We start from the raw sequence: 18,088 nt of genomic DNA, 5'->3' as shown, positions 1-18,088 counted from the left end.
GCTTGGTGTAGTGTCACTGCACTGTTATTCAGTTTTTAAAACTCCATACAGTGGTGCTGAGAAAAATACAATAAATTAATGCATTGTTGGATTTCTCACACTTTTCACTTCCTTCAAGCACTATGCCCTTAGCATAGAAATTCAAGTGGGACCAGGGAGCAGTCTGGAGAGAACTGGAGAGGTCTGCAGCCGTAGAGCAGGGTAGAAGTGAGAACTAGACTATTGCTCTAGGAGCACTTGGTACTCTTTGGAGGGCTGTAGTAGTACCATTCATGTATTTTTTTATTTGAAATGCACCCAGAAAATGCCATGTTGCTGGTGCTGTTCCCTTGAACAGTCCTAGTATGGAAGTCCTGTCATGCAACATGGGCTGAGGTTTCAGACCTGGAACTTGAACCATTCAGTGTTTGGAGCATCCATAACACTTGTCTTCTGTCTCATCATGCTCACAGCTATTCAAGTATATGTGCTCTCTACACTCACATTATGTTCTAGCACAAACTGAGCAGCTATTTGTCAAAGTGAACTGCAATCCATGGTATAAGAATGTAGTGGATTTATATGAGGGTTCTGAAAAGCAAGGATTCATATTCCGCAGTGATTCAAAGGCAGTTGTAAACCAATCCGAATACACTAAATCTATGCAAACAGGCCATATTCAAGTTACTTACAGGTGCTCAAGAAGCATAAGAAGCCATGGAAGGAAATAATACATAAAGAAATGCACTGGTAACATTGCAGTAGTGCTGCAATGATTCTGGAAGTATTGAGATATTGTATAAGGCACATTTTGGAGAGAAGAAAAAACGCAGTAAAGAAGTCGGTGAACCTTTAATCGGTCTGTGAATTTTGGACTTTCAAAGTTTTCAAGATTATCTGTTGTCATGAGGGCTCGAGTCTTCCTTGATGAAGAGAACTCAGATGACTGAGAGACTCAATGCAGTAAGGGGAAATTTTAGGCACCAGAGGACTCCCAGAAAATCCCAGACGTGCCCGGGGCTCCGTCAGTGAGCGGGGACCGCGCTGGCCCCGCGGACGGCACCCCGGCGAAGGGGGGAGCCTGGCGGGCCGAGGGGGAGCTTCAGGTGGCCGTGGCAAAGTAAGAAAGGTGTCAGCAAGGCTTTAGAAAGCCTGAGAGACACCAGGGGAAGGGTGGGATGACCGGGTCCGGCCGTCACCGCGGGGAGCAGAGGCGGCGGCGCGGGCCCTTCCCGCACATTCGGGCAGGGGCGACCGATGCGGTGAGGCTGCCGCTCCGGTCCGTCACCGCCCCGGCTGCGATGCTCCGGGGCGGGATCGACGCTTCGCCACTCCCCGCAACCGCCCGGGTGGCCCCGCGGGAAGACACCGGCTGCCGCCCCGGGGCTCCTGGGCCCCTCCGCCCAACGCCTCTCGTCCCCACCCGGGCTCCCCCGGCCCTGGCCGCTGCCCCCACCCCCTCGGCCACCGCCTTCCCCTCCCCTTCCCCTCCCGGTCCCTCCTCCCTGCCGGCGCCGGCCGTGCCCGCCTCGGCTGAGGGGTGGCTGCTGCTGCCGCTACTGCTGCCGCTGCCGGCGGCGGCTCCGGGAAGATGTCCGAGCGCGGCGGCTTCTACCGGCAGGAGCTGAACAAGACGGTGTGGGAGGTGCCCCAGCGCTACCAGAACCTCACCCCCGTCGGCTCCGGTGCCTACGGTTCCGTCTGGTAGGTGCGGGGCGGCGGCAGAGGGGCCGGGAGCCGGCAGGTGCAGCCGGCGGGCGGCGAGGACGGACAATACTGGGCAGGCGGGAGCCCCCGCGCCGCGCCGGGGGTCGTGTGCGGGGAGCAGGGGGGCCCGGCGGCGGCAGCGGGGCGGGGGCGTGTCCGCCGGGCACCGGTGTGAGCGGCACCGGAGCTCCCGCCCCGCTGCCCCGGCCGGCGGCCCCGCGGGGCCGGGCATTCCGCGCCGTCACCCGGGCAACCGCGCCCGCCGCCGCCCCGGGGCAGCCGCTGCCCGCCCTCCCGCCGCTGCCCCGCGGGCCGCCCCCCGGGCTCCGGAGTGCCGCCGAGCCGCTCCCCGCGGCCGCCAGCACCGAGTGACCGCCCGCCGCGGGGCCGCTGCCGGCTGGGCTGCGCCCGCCGGAGGGAGAATTGCCCCGAAGCCGAGAATCCTGCACAGTCATGGCGGTTCCGAGCGGGGAGGACGGGCAGGCGGCGGCAGGGCTGGGGCAGGGCTGTCGGAGCGGGGCCCGCTGCCGGCCCGGAGGGCTCCCCGGCGGCCGCGGCCCTTCCAGGCGGGGGATATAGCGGGACATCCCGCGAGGCCCCGGGGCATCCGCGGCGGGGGGAGAGTTCTGTCCGCCGAGACAATGGGAGCAGCCCCGGGAGCGGGGCAGGCTGAGGGAGGAGACGGGGGCTCACCCGGTGCTTTCGGGGGGGGGTCACAAATTAGGACAGATTGCCGCCCAAAGGCTTCGGCGTCTTACGGTTGTAGAAGGGCTTGCCACATGTTGTCATAAAACGTTTCTCTCTCTTTGATAATTCCTACGTCATGTTGGCGCTCTCGGGAACTCCCAGTGCAGGTTGGGCTGTTACTTTAGTATTTGATGTACGCTTTACTACGCTTATAAAAGCTTTGAATCAATTTTTGGAAATAATAGTGGCGTTTAAGGGGTTTTTGAGAAAGCGTCGTGTTTCTTTTGTAAGCTGGGTAAGTGGAATTACATAAAACAATCCATAATGGGCCTTTAAATACAAGTACTACTTTAAATAAAAGTACTAAAAAAAAATTTCTTTAGAACTTTACTTTTTACAATGCTCTAAACTCATGCAGTAGTTCTCACTTTTTCTCTCTTCACAGTCAGACACCAGAGAACATTTATGGAGTTTTGTATTAGTTGCTTCATTGTCTAGCTCTGTGAAATGTCCAAGTTTACACATAAGCTAGGAATATGCATTTAAGAAAACTTCCAACAATCAGCAGAAACACTCAGGACTGCTGTGAAGTATCTTTGATTTTTTTCTCTTATTTTATTATTTCTAATTTATGCTTGCATCAGGGAGGTCTAGGCAAATACCATGTGAGTGTTGATACCTTCCATTGTAGTTAAGCATGTGATCATCTGCTGGGAATAGTTCCACAAGGACCTAATTTATTTATACTATAAAAATCTTAGTTTGCGAAATAAAAGAGGAGGAAGTAAACTAAGAGCTGGATAGATATACAGTAGCAGAGTAACTACTCTTGTGTTCCAGTTGAAACTGCATTTCTGGTTATTTTCCCTATTTATGCTGACATAGTTTTGAGGGAAAGACCTACTTTACTGAATTTTGTAATGAGATGTCAAGACTTCTGAGAAATTGCAAAGGAAGTGAAAACATGTCGTGGTTCACTTGCAGCACAGCTGGTGCTTTGGTTTTTGAAACTGTCTGCACAGCCAAGGAAATCCTAGTAATTTTATCAATTGCAAAGCCTAGGAGCTGAGATGTAAAATGGAGACTGGAAGATGCTATGAGAAAGGTTGACTCTAAAATAGACATTTATAAATAGAATATAGCAATAAAATACTGCTCTATATTAATAGCCTTGTTAACATCAATGAACCATAAACCCAAACAGAAGCTTGAATGTGAGGAAAAGGTATACATCTCCCTGAGAAAAGCCATCTATTTTTAGTGTCTATTGAAATTGATTTTTTTTCTGTCTGTGTGCATTTGCTTTACCCAGGAGACCTACGAGATGTAACTATTCCCTTGAGTAATATGCTATATTGCTTTTGTGAATAATTTTACTCCTATTCAGTAAAATATCTAAAAACATATTTAAGTCTTACAGAACCTACTGGAATTAAACAAATTCTTAAGTGCTTTGATGAATAGAAGCCAAGGTCCTGAACTCTAAACGCTGGCTTTGAAACGAGAATAGAGTTGTAACAAATTTTTTCTGCCTCAGTGAAACTGTTCTCCAGGTTTACCCTTTTTTTCTTTTTTTTTACGGTAAATTATTGGTCATAGCCAGTAGACTTGGATAACAGGATTGGTAACTGGTAATAAGAAACATATTGTAAATACTTGCATTTAAGCATCTTTTGCTTGCAGCTCAAAATCAGTAGAACAGCTTGTGTCGGGAGGCTGTGTTTTGGCCCAATTTATTGACATTTCATAAGTCCAGTAGAATTCGTGTTTGTGTTAGTTGCAGGTGCATCAAATATGCTGTGGAGATAGAAATTACTGGCTTAAAAGATTCACTTTTAGAGAGATATCTGTACCAAGCACAGTGCTTTTTTGTTTGTTTTTTTTGTTTAGGTTTTATTTAGATGTGGAATAGGTAGAAAACCCAAATCTTCTCTACCATAAGGAGCTCTCCTGCTTTTCTCACTTTTTTAATGACATATCGCAAAGAACATTTGTTTTTGGGAATCCTCCAAACTCAGCTGCACTGCCAAGCAGAGTTGCACTTTAGCATCTATGTAAATCACAGAGAGAGCTGTGAGGTCTTTCTCTCAAGTAGTTAATCCTTGCAGTACTTTTTGTGTTACTCTTGTACTTTAGCTCTGTGCAAGGCTTTCTTTTACCTGAACTTTCTCCTGTGGCCATTCAAGCTCACGTATGTTCTGTCATTTGCCACTGTCAGATCTGATTTTTTAAGTTTAGGAAAAAAATTAAAAGCCCTGGGGAAGGGGTGGGGGGGAGTAGTTTAGTTGCAAGTAAAATTATCATTGGTATCTTCAACAGTACATTTTGATTAATTTCTCTTTTTTGTAGGGGTTGTTTTTTATTAGCAAGTATCAAATTTACCTGCACAACTGGTTTGGTCTGGAGTTGTTTTCTTTTTGTGCTATAGCTTTGCCTATCAAGGTGAGGGAGTTCTTTTTATTGTTAGACAATTATTTTAACTCTTTCTCAAACTAAAACTTGGTTAAATTTAAAGTTTTCTTGAAAATACGCATTTTTAGTGTCCAGCCTTTAAAGTTGCATTTACCTCTCACAGAAGTCAAGAGCTCTTAAGGGACCAGGCACCAGACCTGCTAACTGAGAGTTTTACAGCATTTAAGTTAAATTAAACCATTTAGATGGGGAGCAAGATAGTTTACTTATACAATGTAGTCTTAATCTACAACCCTTTCTTTTCAGTTCTAGAGGAAAGAGACTATGTCTCAGGTCAAACTGAATTTTAAATTCTTCTTCCTTATGACTCTGCTTTTTAATGTAAGAATTCTGGCTGTGTTTGAGTCTTCCAGCTGTCCCAGTGATATTACTTATAAACGGGGCATTTAGCCTGGAGCATCTGTGCTTTCCAGCTGTGTTGCACTGGTAGTTCCATTGTGGTTCAGTACCTGACCACCTTTTACTCTTAGAGGTGGCGTTGCTACCTGCTTGAGAAAGAGCTTCATCTTTTTAAAAAGCATCTTATTATACCACAAATTATGTAACATGTATAGATTTTGGTTTCCTGTTCTTTGGATTTTTTTTAAAGCCTGTATGCCTCTTTTTATGCCAGCTTTTGTAAACTGTCGTCTAACCTATTTAGTCCTATTTTTGCCTGGGAGGGATTGACAGCATTCTGCAGCGTGCTATCTCTGATCTCTCCAACAGGTTGTTTCCCATTAGCATATTGCAGGATCTGTGTTCTGCCTTCTTTGGAAAGAACAGACCTTGCAAAATTAACCAAACTGAGTTCAGTTTCTTCCCAACCATAAACTCCTGCACTGTTTCCTCAGAGTCTGTTGGCATCAATAGTACTTACATTCCATCTCTTTTTGATTTTAAGACTATGCAATGCCTAACACCAACTCGGGTGACCTAACATATTTTTAAGAAGAGGCGTGTTAAGTCAGAGTACGACACAGGCCTCAGTTCAAAAAAAGCAGGAAAGCAAAGCCTGCCTTAAGTAATTTACAACACTTCAGCATCCCTCTATCCTGTTAACTTTAAGCGCGTGAGTGCGTGCTTAAGATTCATTAAGTTTTTGTTCTGGCTAATTTTGGGTAAAAATTGGGGAAGGTGGAATGGTGTTTAGGCTACAGTTCTGCTTTGAGGAAGTACAAGTGGAAAAATAGAAGCAGAATGGTCTAATCTTGAAGGTTAACCCTTTCTTTCCTGCCATCCATCCCGTTCTGTGCTTCTGCTTAGATGGTACAGATGCTTGAGGGCATTAGCTTGCATTACTGGAACATTACACTGCTGATACCATCCTTTTCACATTGAGGAACTCTAAGAAGATGCAAAGACAACTCAGTAGCATGTCAGGGTTTTTAAAAGCTGATATAAATTGACTTTAGCTGACAAAGAGGAAAATTCCTTCATCCAAGATTGTACTTGATGATTTCTGGGGGTTTTTTTTAAGTATCTATTTAGTTAGCTGTAATGATACTGAGTGTATGATTTACACTGTGAGATCAGGTTACTGGAGCTATGGTGTGTATCACTGTAGCACTACATGCTATTCTAAATAGTAAATGCTGAGATAAACTTTTAGAGTAGTGGTAACACACATCTGCTGTGTGTAAATACAGCTGGAAACTGAAGATGGTATAGATCCTTACGGGCTAAATGCACAATCCAGGGCATTTGTAGATTTTAGTGGACTTCCTTTGGATTTCTTTCTGATTAAGTCTTTTGTTTCCAATGCAAATACAGAGTCTGAACTTCATCTTACAAATGGTTATATTTATTGCAAACTTTTCACACAATGTTGTTAAAATACTGCTGTCCAAGATCTTCTAGGAGTTGTCTGGTTTTGGTATGCATCATTCAGAAGGAAAGTGTTGAAGCCTTTCATTAGTTTTGCGGATATTTACGATGGGCCCTTCTAAGCATATTCAAACACTTGCTTGAAAGCTGAGATGAAGGCTGATATGAGAGTCCAGTCAGAGACAGCAAACATTTAAAAGTCAGTATATGTAATAACAATACTTATAAACAAGGCCTTGAAGGTGAGGTTGCAACAGAGAGGAGAACTAAATAAAAGGAGTTGCATGGTCAATGTTACCAATTAGAAGGAGGATCTTTGCAGTAGTATTGCTGGAGTAAATGGATGAAAATAATCAAAGCAACAAAAAAATGTTGCAGAGTGAAAAAGACCCTCAGAGGAACGTCAAGAAATAGCCATTAGAAATGAGGACACAGTGGGATTTGCAGCTACAAAGCCAAGGAAGGTCAAGAATTTAGCAATTTTTGTGAAAGATGCATGAAGGAAGACGGAAGGGTGTTTCTGAGCAGTGGCTGGGGAGACATCACTGGATAGTTTGTTGAGAGTGGTTTTGTGGAGTACTAGGGTGGAATGCAGATTGTTTGTCATTCCTTTGTCTGGTTTCATCCTGAGTATTTTCCAACTGTTGGAACAGTGTAGTTAACTGACTTGGGAAAGGAAAGGGAAGTGGTAATTAGTGGCATCAAAGTCCCTATTTTAAATGAGAATGTCTAAGAACACTTATAATGACGGAGATGTTTGTGGAGAAGGATGAGAAAGGCTGAAAATTGCTGTGACAGAGATGTCTATGTAGGGTGCTGTCACTAAGCCTGTGGAGTAGTTTGAGAGCAGATGACACCTGAGTGTGTCTGAGGAGGGTGATAGGAAAGGTGAAGAAAAGACAAGGTTAAGAAGTGGGGAAGACCACTTTGTATTATGCAGGTTTTCTTTCACAGGGAATTAATGAGATCTTTTTTAGAGAAAGGGGAGGCATGGGATGGAAGAGAGATGAAAGTCATGAGGTGAGCCATTTGTGGCAGAAAGGCAGCAAAGGTCATGGAATGGCAGCCTTCTGTGTGGCTGTGAGAATACATTAACAGAGGGTATTCTCTCTAGGTCCTTACTTCAATATTTTTTTTATGGTCCATACATTCCTCACTACATAAGGCAGCAGTGGCATAGTTGCCTCCTTTCCTGTCCTGCTGTCAGCAATAATTGCAGCTGGGGACACAGTCCCTGTCCCAGACTCCTGAAAGTCTTAGGACCTAGTTGCTTGCTTCAGTACAACTTCACAAGGAGCTGATTGCAATTTCAGAACCTATTGGCTTGTATCAAAAATACAGTATCTTAGTTCTGCCCATACAGTCGGGAAGAGAGAGGACATTTCTAAACCCCTACATAACCCTGGAGTAAATTGCTACCATTTCACATTTTGGCTGTTGTAGAGAGAGGAAACAGGAAATGTGAAGAAGTAGGGGGAGAAGTAGGAAAAAGAAGGACAAAATATAAGTGAGATTTTGTCTGTATAGGTTTGTTTAATGTTTTGAAAGCACCAATATTTTTCACGTTAAACTTTATATCCACATTAACTGCAGGCATTTCTAGCTGAAGCTTTGAAGCTCACAATGTGTAACTAACTACCTGTCAGTCTTTTTTTTTTGAAATGCTGAATGGAACACATTTGCCACTAGCACTGTACTGGCTTAGTGGCAGCTGACTGATATTCTTGTTTGCATACTGACATTGGGCTTAGGCTATCTAAAATACATGATTATTTTAGTATCCATGAGCTGGTTGCACATGCTGAGGAAGCTAACTGCTTATGACCCCAACCTTCTGTATGTTTTTCTCGCAACCATGATTTTAAATGCATCATTCCCACTGATACAAGCTGTGCTGTCTGTAGCTTCGCCTAAAAAAGTGTGACTACTCCTCTGTAAAGTTATTTAAATGTTTAAGTCACTGTGGAGGCACAGGAGACAGATCAGAAAATAAAACATGGCTTGTGGATTCAGAGGCTGATTCAGTGATACAGCACTTTTATGATCATGTTACATTGAACAAAAGCTGATGATGTATTCACATAAACATGTGGAGAGCAATTATTTTTTAGTATTTTTCAATGTCTGCTTAAAACCAAAAAACAACATATTTTTATGTCGGTTATAAAGCAATTATGTTGCATATGCAAGAGATATTTTATGGGTTTATGTTTAGATTTAGGGGTAAATGAATCTGAGATAATTAACAGTCATTGTACTAAAACCAAAACCACTGATGCTAGTGCCCAGCATGGTGCACTGGAATAATATCTAAGTGAGGGGATGTAATTTTTACAGTACAATAACCTGTCATCATCAAGCAAGTGGGTTTTTTTTGTCTAATGAGAAGATTAACATGTAGTTTCAGAGCTTCCCATTACTCATCCTCTCACATTTTTTCTTGCTTCCATCTAGTTTTTCTTTGTGGTTTCCTTTTGATGCACATATATGTTGTGATTTGTGTGGTTTAGCAAACAAACCTTACAGCTAGCTCTTAGCAAGTGAAAATCACCAGCATGAACTTGCAAAACAGTAACAAAACATTTATGAAGAAGAAACCAATGAACCGTTTCCTGAGTTTACTTTACTGCTTAACTTAAAATGGCCGTGGGTAGCTGTTTGCTGTTCTCTTGCTTCACTGCCAATAGCTGATATGGTCCATTTCCTGGTCTTGGGTGGATGCTATGTGTGCTTTTTTTCAAGACTACTGCATATCTCAATAAAAAGTAGCTTTTTATTTAAATTTAAAATAAATGAAAATTTGTATTTTAAAAAATAAGATCAAGATAGATAAGTCTCAGAAGACAAAGCTCACAAACTAAACTTTGCAAACAAAAAACAAAATCCATGTTATTCCTGTGATGACTTTTCTTTCACTTCCATGACATTTATGAGAAGTGTGAAAAAGAGTTTTATTCACTGTAGTTGTAGGAACCCAAATTACATGAAATTACTAGAAAATGTCCCAGAGCAGGGTCCCTGTGGTCCCTCTTTTGTGTCTTACTTGACAGTACAGGGTGCTGTAAGGGCTGCCTCTGTCAGTGATGAAGTTCTCTGTGTGTTGATCCCTCTTCAGTTCTTTCCCCTCCAATACCTGCTCACACAGACCCTTCTGCTGCTGTTACTTGTTTTTCTTGACAATTTAGGATCTTACAAATTAAGAGGACATCTGTCCACGAGGAAGTTCATGTCTCCTCCAGTGGAAGGAGTCAGTGGGTACTTGAAAGGGTGTTGAGGTCTGCAGATAAGAACTCAAAACTGTGAACCTGTGTTTTGAGCATGAATTGCATTTTTGGGTTTTTTCTTTCTTTTTTTTTGGTCTTCCTCTTAACAGTTACATATAATGGGGAATTTTCACACGTTTTGGATGAATGTGACCCATTGAAGGAAAGAAACTTGTGCTGCAGTGAAAGAAACAAAAATAGAATCCTGGAACAATATGGAGAAACACCAGACCCAGTGTCACTGTCACATGTGCTGTGTACAGCATTCTGTCCAAGTTTTGGCATAGTGTGTCCAGCCAGTCAAACTTCTGATGATGTAAAGGTAACAGCCTCACAAGCTGAGACGCTGAATTATATAAAAAAAGAAAATCGGAAAAGTTAGTCTTCTGGTTTTTGCACCTAACCCCTAATCAGTTGCTTAGATTGCATATACCTAATTAAGTTGGCCAGCTATAATGCTTGTGAAAGACTTTGTAGACAATCAAAATCCTGTGGTTATCCAGAGTGATGGGGATGGAATGTTGTCTGACATGGGTAACCTACAGCAGATGGGAATGTTGCTGGAGACACAAGACTGGCTCCACGTACAACCAGCTTTGGGTCATGCCTTCATGGTGCATCAGCTACACCTGAGCTGGCTCCAGCAATGAAGAGGACTCATAGACTGAACACTGCATTCAAGAGGAACTTTTTCCAGGCACTGTGGATAGTGCTGTGCCCAACTAGTAAACCCTCTCCAAGCCCAAAGTGTTAGGAATTTCAGGGACTGGCTGTAGTTCAAGCTGATCCCAGGAAGGATTCTTCCTGCACTGGGTACTGGAGTTTACTAAATAGGATACAAGTTGGCTCCATGTGTGGTTTGTAAGATCAGGCTCCTACAAACAACCTTCCAGCTGTTCATGCAAATTTGATCCCAAAGACTAAGTAGCCATAGGTGAATAGTGTGCTTCTAGTTCCAAAGTCCCTGAGGGGTCTGAGCAGGCTGCACACATGAATGGCCTGTCTGTCCAGTTTTACTGCTCTGCAACCACTGAGGATAAACTCCATGGGTACTAGGGAAATTACTGTCTGTACAGCCGTAGCTATAAGCATCAGCTACCAAAATCCATGTCCCATCAAAAGTTATAAAGTTACCTTGAGACTGTTATAATCCCATGCTTCTGGCTCTTGAATTTTTGGATTGCAGTGGCTTCCTATGTTCAAACTTTTCTCTGAAATCTTAAGAACTGGGAAAATGTGCTCATAAATAAAAATTGATACTTCATCTAGTGGAACTTCAATAGAATTATTAAATATTGGAGTTGACAACACTAAAAAGGTGAGTCTAATTTAAGCAATGATTGAAAATCACACTAAATGAAAGTCTCTAATCTGTATGAAAATGATGCCATCCCAGCAGAGTAATGGCTTTTTATCCTTGATCTTGAAAAGGAGAGACAGCAAAAAATGTGTCATAACTCTAATAGGTTCTGGGTCAAGAAAAATCATATCTGAAAAAGCCATTGCTACGATTGTTATAAAGTTGTTTCTTGTTAACTAAAAAGATCGTGGTAATTCTATTTCTTTCTAAATTATGATAGAAAGCCTGTCTAAAGTAGTGTTATGTGGCGTTGTGAAAACATTTTATTATGTTTTATTTCCATTATTGAATTGTTTGTATCTCAAGACATAAGGTTTACTTTTTCTTTCTGAGGTGGAGGCAGAGGGGAGTGAGCAGGCAGCAGTGTGGCACTTAGTTGCCAGCTGCAGTTAAACCATGACAGAGGGCCTCTAACCCTTTTCTTCCCTGTTAAATCGAGCTAGTTAACAGTATAGATTTGGGGTTTTTTTAAGAAGCTGTTTTCAGTCATTTTAATCATTCTGGTTACAGGCCCTCAAAGAAGGGTTTACAGGTGCCAAGCACAGGTGGGCCCATATTTTTGCTGTGACTGGGACCAGAGATGTCCTCTCCAGGGACTACTCTGAAAGCCGAGCATTCATGGGGAAATCACACAGAACGGGAAGCAACTCATCTTGCCACCTAATAGTTTACTCAGCAGCTGATGAGGGATTCGGGGGACAAATCAGATTGTAGCTATGACGATGTGATAGCAAGACAGATCTAGTCTAAAAATGTGATCACAGAGGCAGTAGCAGAGATCACATATGCAAGTCATCCTTGAATCTGACCAACAAGACAGTTCAAACAACGTGAAACTTATTTTTGAATGCTTTACTGTTAATAACTTGAATTATGATGATAGTAAACCAGGCAAGGAAGGAGATTGAAGGCATTAGCTCTGATTATAATTTAGTGCAGTTAGTTGAGTGTGGAGAAACTAATTTAAACCAAGTCAGTCCCTGGCCTATGCAGCTTCAATTCATGATTTCCTGTTGGAGGTCTCAGGACTCAACTTTTCCCTTTCCCTTTCCCTTTCCCTTTCCCTTTCCCTTTCCCTTTCCCTTTCCCATTCCCTTTCCCTTTCCCTTTCCCTTTCCCTTTCCCTTTCCCTGTCCTTTTTCTCCTCTCTCCATATGTGATTCCATCTTGGGTCTAAAATCTGCTGTCATAAGAATTACTGAAGCTAAAAAGATCGTGCTTTGTACCATCTGAAAGCTTTGCAGCCTTGAGTCATATGGAGGATAAAAAGCAATTCATCTTAAAGATCAGTGGTTTTTAAACCACTGAAACTCACATTTGAACATAGAACTGGGAGGAGAGTGATGTTTATCATGATAACAGGATTTAAAATCTAATTCTTCCTAGCCTTCTATAATGTGTACAGTATCTCACAAACTGGTACAAGCATGAGTGGGAAGGCTTGGGAATTAGCAGAAAAGATGAGATGTTAAACAGACTGCTGTTTTGAGCAATGTTATTTAGTTACCTGGATAAACATTTCCTTTCCCAAAAAAATTGGAAAGCCTATAGATAGTACGCATTCATGAGACTTGGCAGTGTTCTCCAATGGCTTTGTTGCCCATGACTAAATGCAGAGCAATTACATCTAATCTTTGTTATATTAAAAGCTAAGCATTGGCTTCTTTTTTATTTCTTTAGATTTATTTGTGCAACCTTCATGTTGTCCCTGTGGCTGGTTATGTGGAATTCAAAATATTTCTGTTGTCAATTCTTCTCACACTGTTTGTTCCTTGAGCTGCTTCATGTATTTAAGCCACACAGCATCCTTATATCCTGAATAACTCTGTCCCTGCCCTACTGTTGGAACAAATTTCTCTGCTGTATCCCTTCCATCCACTCATCAGAGTGATACCAGTCTTCTCCTTCCTACGGATTCTTTCTGCTGCTCAGGAAAGGCACTTTCTGAGTAGCTCAGCAAAACCACAGCACTCTACACCTTTAAAACTTGCCAGAAGATCAGCTTCTGTGATTCTTGCAAGAAACTAGCTAAGTAATCTGCTTATCTATTTCATTTATCTCATGAGTGACTCCCTCCTTCCATAGTGCCTGCAGGAAACTTGTTGATTAAATCTACTTACTTCTATTCTGTCTTTATTAAATTCTGGGTTGGCCTCATGGAGGTTGGGTGAATTCTAGGAAATCACCTTTCAGATTCCACTGTTCTTCCTGCACCTTTGTTGATTGTATCCTTTGTTTCTTCTGATTAGAAACACCACCTTATCCTGCAGATAAAGGCTTTGCTCTTCACTTGGCTCTTCATGACTTCAGCATAGCACCAAATATGTGTAAGAGTCCGCCTATTTGGAGCTGATTGTAGGCTCAGTGTATTAGTTTGGGAGCTACTCCAGGCACGATCAATGTTTTTTTGTCTCTAGCAGGTGTGTCCTACAACAATTTGTAGGAGTGTTTAAAACACTGTGCAGAAGTTAATAGCATTTGATGTGACTGATGACTGTTGTCATTCTACTCTTTGCATTTTTCATGTTGTCTAATTTTTGTGTTTGTAACTCCAAAAAAGTTCTGTAAGATAAATGTGTCAGAAGGCTCTTGACCTGTTAGTACTCTCTAGCAAATACAGATAGTGTTATCCACACTTCAAACTGAAAATTTCCAGGTATTTTAATTGAACACAATTACTTAATAGATAACAGTGACAATTGAAAGAAACTTTTTGTAAGAGGAGGTAACAAATATAATTATAATTATAATTTTTATAATTGTACTATGTAGTGTCATGAAGTAATACATACAGGGATAATTTCTATTCCTGCGCTACATATCAGACATCAGTCATTTGTGGCTTGGGCTTGTCATGTCTTTCTAATGCCCAAAAAGAGTGAGTCTCCCTCGCTTGCAAATATTGACTTGTATATTTAGTGTCCTAAATATAGCGTATAAGATGTGCCCATTGTTCACTTGCTGGGAAAGGCATGGCCTTGGTTATATCAACATCCTAATTTGGTACCAGTTTGGGGACATTACCGTCTAGCAAGCTAATGTTACATAATAATTAATATTCATAGACACAAAGGCAGTGTTCCTCTAATTAGTGAAGGTTCCAATTTGCTCAGTAAGAACAAACTTCAGTTTGAATCCCCATATTCCCTACAAGCCTTGCCTTGGAGCTGGAGGCTGGAGCTGCACTAATGGAGCTAATTGTCTGGTTACTTTTCCTGCCATTTGGGGAAAGGGTTGCCTGGGGATGAATCCTGAACAGTACCATAAGCATCAGTAATTTGCTGGATGGAAAACAAGGGACCTGAGTTCAAACACTCAGGAGTTACTGCTGATTGGCTCCCTGGTTGCAGTCCCTGAGAAGGTGAAAGAGGGTACAGGAAGGGGTAAGAGCCCTCAAGAGAGTACAGGTTCCTTCAGTGAACTGGTTGAGTGCTTTGCTGTAGAACATCTCGTCAATGTGGACTTTTTCTTTCCCTCTTCCAGCTCAGCTTATGATACCAAAACAAGACAGAAGGTGGCAGTGAAAAAGCTTTCAAGACCTTTTCAATCACTTATCCATGCCCGGAGGACCTACCGAGAGCTTCGGTTGCTTAAGCACATGAAGCATGAGAACGTAAGTGGAGAGTGAGTTCTTTCCTTTTGGATTTCCATTACAAAAGTTTACAATATAGGCTTAATTTCAGTTAGGTACAGTCTTTTTCAAAAAGTATATGCAACTGTCTATGATGCCTTTTCCTAGTCTTAAAATCAAGAGTCAAACACGGTTAGAAGGTGAAAAGGGATTTTACCTTGGTATTTATTTTAAGGATCCTTAGGTGCACACATCCAGGTCAAATGCACTGAAATGCACACCACAATGCCCCCAAAAGATCTGGTATAACATTATAGGTCTTACTAATTAGCATATCTATCAAAAATTCCCCAGTGAGAGGCTTGAATGGGCCTCCCTCCCGAAGGAACCTTCCCCTGGATGGTTCTATCTGAGTTTACAGAATGTGTTCTGACCTTGGGGTCTGGGGCACACTAAACACTACCTACGAAGCTTCTCAGATGTTTAGCCTCCTAGCTTGACAAGCAAGTCCAAGAATGTAGGCAAAAAGCACTAAGAATACAGAAGTTGTAAGAAGGTATAACGGGTATAAAAGAAAAGGCAAAAAATCTTCGTGGCATCATCTAGCTACCCAAGATACCTGGACCTAGCCATCTTAGGTGTAGTCACTGGACTTCAGAAGCTTTCAGTGACAGGCTGCATTTTTGTTTTAAATATACCTAATTAAATCTTGTACATGAGGTTAATGGAACTCAAAACAAGTCATCCTACTCTTCTCTAACTAAAGTAATAAAAGTGTTCTTTTCACTACTGTTGAAACATCTTGAAACATCAGCCCAGGAAAAAACCCCACACCTCAAACCTGCTTTTGCTGTATTTGGATTCTGTTGAGAAGTTAAGGGAAGATTAGTCTCATTACAATTGACAACAGTGTAATAGTTAAATGAAAGACAGTAGACCTTAAGACCCCACATAAATGAGTACTGGTCTAAGTTTATGTGGTAAACAGTTGATTTCAGTGGACCATCCACTTGCTTAAAGGTAGCTTGATGACTTGAAGCCTGAATAAAATACAGTTGATTGAAAAGTATCCCGGAGAAAGGATAAAAAAGTTAACAAAAACAGACCAAGAAAACTCATGAAAGTGTGCATAATCTACAGTATAACTATTGTATAAGGCATGTGTCAGCTTTTCTGTAATGAGACATTACTTCTGCCTTTATTTGTTTTTACTCTTTGTAATTAAGATTGCTGATACCTTTATAGACCACCTATTTTATCATTTTTCAGTATGACCATATGTGATATTTTTGTAAGTTTCATCCCAAAAATGCTGAGCACTGTCAGTACAAATTCATGTTGCTTTACAGGTTTGTAAAAATAAAATGTCACTTCCATCGCCTTCTTTCACCTGACAGGTTATAGGACTGCTAGATGTTTTTACACCTGCAACATCAATAGAAAACTTTAACGAAGTGTAAGTAAAATTTTTTAAATCATTCTGACTAGTTACTAAGTAATTTAATACCATTCTGGTTTTAAAAAGGAAGACCATACATTTCTAAAAGACTTCCAGCCACAGTCAGCTTTGTAAAAATCTTTTTGCAACTTTCCCACAAAAGAGGAGGCAGGGAGATGGGCCTAAGTTTTGTACTTTTCTAAATGATAATTTAAATTATGTAAATTAGATTAAAGTTATACAGTAAATTATTTAATGTTGCATAAATGCCAACAAACTTTAAACTTTTCCAGTTCAATTGTGTGTTTGTAACCTGTAGATTATTTTTTCATTGATAGATGGTAGAGTTCAGGGATATAGGAAAGTATTCTGTTAGTTAACTGAGACAAGGTAAACTTAGGCTAGAGCCTTGGCTAACCTAAAACTAGGTATATTTTGGTGTGACTCAGACATACAATTTATGCTGAGTTCCTTTTGGTTTACATAATTGTATAAGCACTTAGGTAAACAATTTAGCAGAAGAAATAGTAATTAATATGTTTTTGTCTCCGCAGAAATTAGTGACCAAACCCCTTTGACTCTGGGGCAAAATTACACAAATGGGAATTGGGTATGAGAGATGCATACTTTTGGCCCAGCAGTGTATTTGGAAAAGAATCAATGTTTCTGCAAAATTTGTCAAAAAATAAAACTTCCAGTGGGAACAGGGAGGGAAGTTACACAAAACACTCTTTATTTCTACCACTCTAATATTACCCTCCATCATCCGACATTCCAGGGCCTTGGAGGTCCTATAGTTTTGGTGCCTCAGGCTGCCACTTTGATGTTGGGTGAGGCTTCCTCTTCATCAAAAAATATGTTGCATGTATCACTGCTGTAGTGTGTCATGGAGAAAACAGAGATAAAAGATTCTAATATACTGTAAGGACTTTTCTTTTTCATTATATTAAGTCTCATAGCAGTGGTTGCATTATTAGAGCTCATGGCTGATTTGAAGGATATAAAATGTGTTACTAGACAGTGGAAAAGGAACCTACATGGCCTGTGTAGATACTTTTCTAGAAGATTTATGTTCTGCCATTCTGTGGTTTTTTTCTCACTGTTTTACTTTCACAGATATCTTGTGACAAATTTAATGGGTGCTGACCTGAATAACATTGTGAAGTGCCAGAAGTTAACAGATGATCATATACAGTTTCTCATCTATCAGTTACTTCGAGGTCTTAAGGTATTGTCTGGGTCCAGGAATCTAAATGCTGTAGTAATGAGTCAGAAATCTAAATGTCATAGTAAGGACTGGTTGGTTGCAATGAGAGTACTTAAAAACTTCTTTCTTTTAATATCTTAGAAGTGCACAAATAGCAGCAATCATTTCAGAAATTATCAGATAATTTTCTAACCAGAAATAAACCCCCAAGCCTACCAATGTTTACATGCACAATACACGTGATGCTCCCATTGAACATTAACTTTAGATCAGTGTCTATTTCAGTTCCTATTGCAGGACAATATTATGCTATACAATGTTTAAAAAATTCTGAAGAATGCGAAATGGATAAAGAACAATATGGAAAGTAACTCACATTTGTGCTTTGAAAGACATGAGCCACTTTGAAAAACCACAGTCCTGATTTTTGTAGAGAGTGTCACATGGGTGAAGAGATAACCAAGTTAGCTGGGTCCCTTGTGAAATGTCTGGAAGTAGAAATTTATCCCAGCAATGTACAATGCTGCACACAGTCACTTAGGATTTACTCTGCCTGTGAAGTCATTGTTTCCTTCAATCATATCAGTTAAAATTTATA

General features: G+C 41.4%; 1 protein-coding gene across 3 annotated transcripts in view; it reads left to right on the top strand.

The window, feature by feature from the left end:
* Positions 1-1,364: 1,364 nt before the first annotated feature.
* Positions 1,365-18,088, top strand: part of MAPK11 (mitogen-activated protein kinase 11) — a 31,898-nt gene continuing 15,174 nt past the window's right edge. Inside the window, exons 1-4 of one of the 3 annotated variants that reach the window (XM_068996067.1) lie at positions 1,365-1,683; positions 14,758-14,887; positions 16,243-16,301; positions 17,400-17,511. In XM_068996067.1, the coding sequence (XP_068852168.1) occupies positions 1,571-1,683; positions 14,758-14,887; positions 16,243-16,301; positions 17,400-17,511 (414 nt within the window). In that variant the 5' untranslated portion in view covers positions 1,365-1,570. The remainder of the gene's footprint in view (positions 1,684-14,757; positions 14,888-16,242; positions 16,302-17,399; positions 17,512-18,088) is intronic. The other 2 variants (XM_068996078.1, XM_068996058.1) reach the window with 2 other exon arrangements.

This window comes from Aphelocoma coerulescens, chromosome 1A (genome assembly GCF_041296385.1).
Source record: "Aphelocoma coerulescens isolate FSJ_1873_10779 chromosome 1A, UR_Acoe_1.0, whole genome shotgun sequence".
Taxonomy (NCBI): domain Eukaryota; kingdom Metazoa; phylum Chordata; class Aves; order Passeriformes; family Corvidae; genus Aphelocoma; species Aphelocoma coerulescens.
Note: the sequence above shows the minus strand (reverse complement) of the source record. Positions and strands in the feature narration are given on the sequence as shown.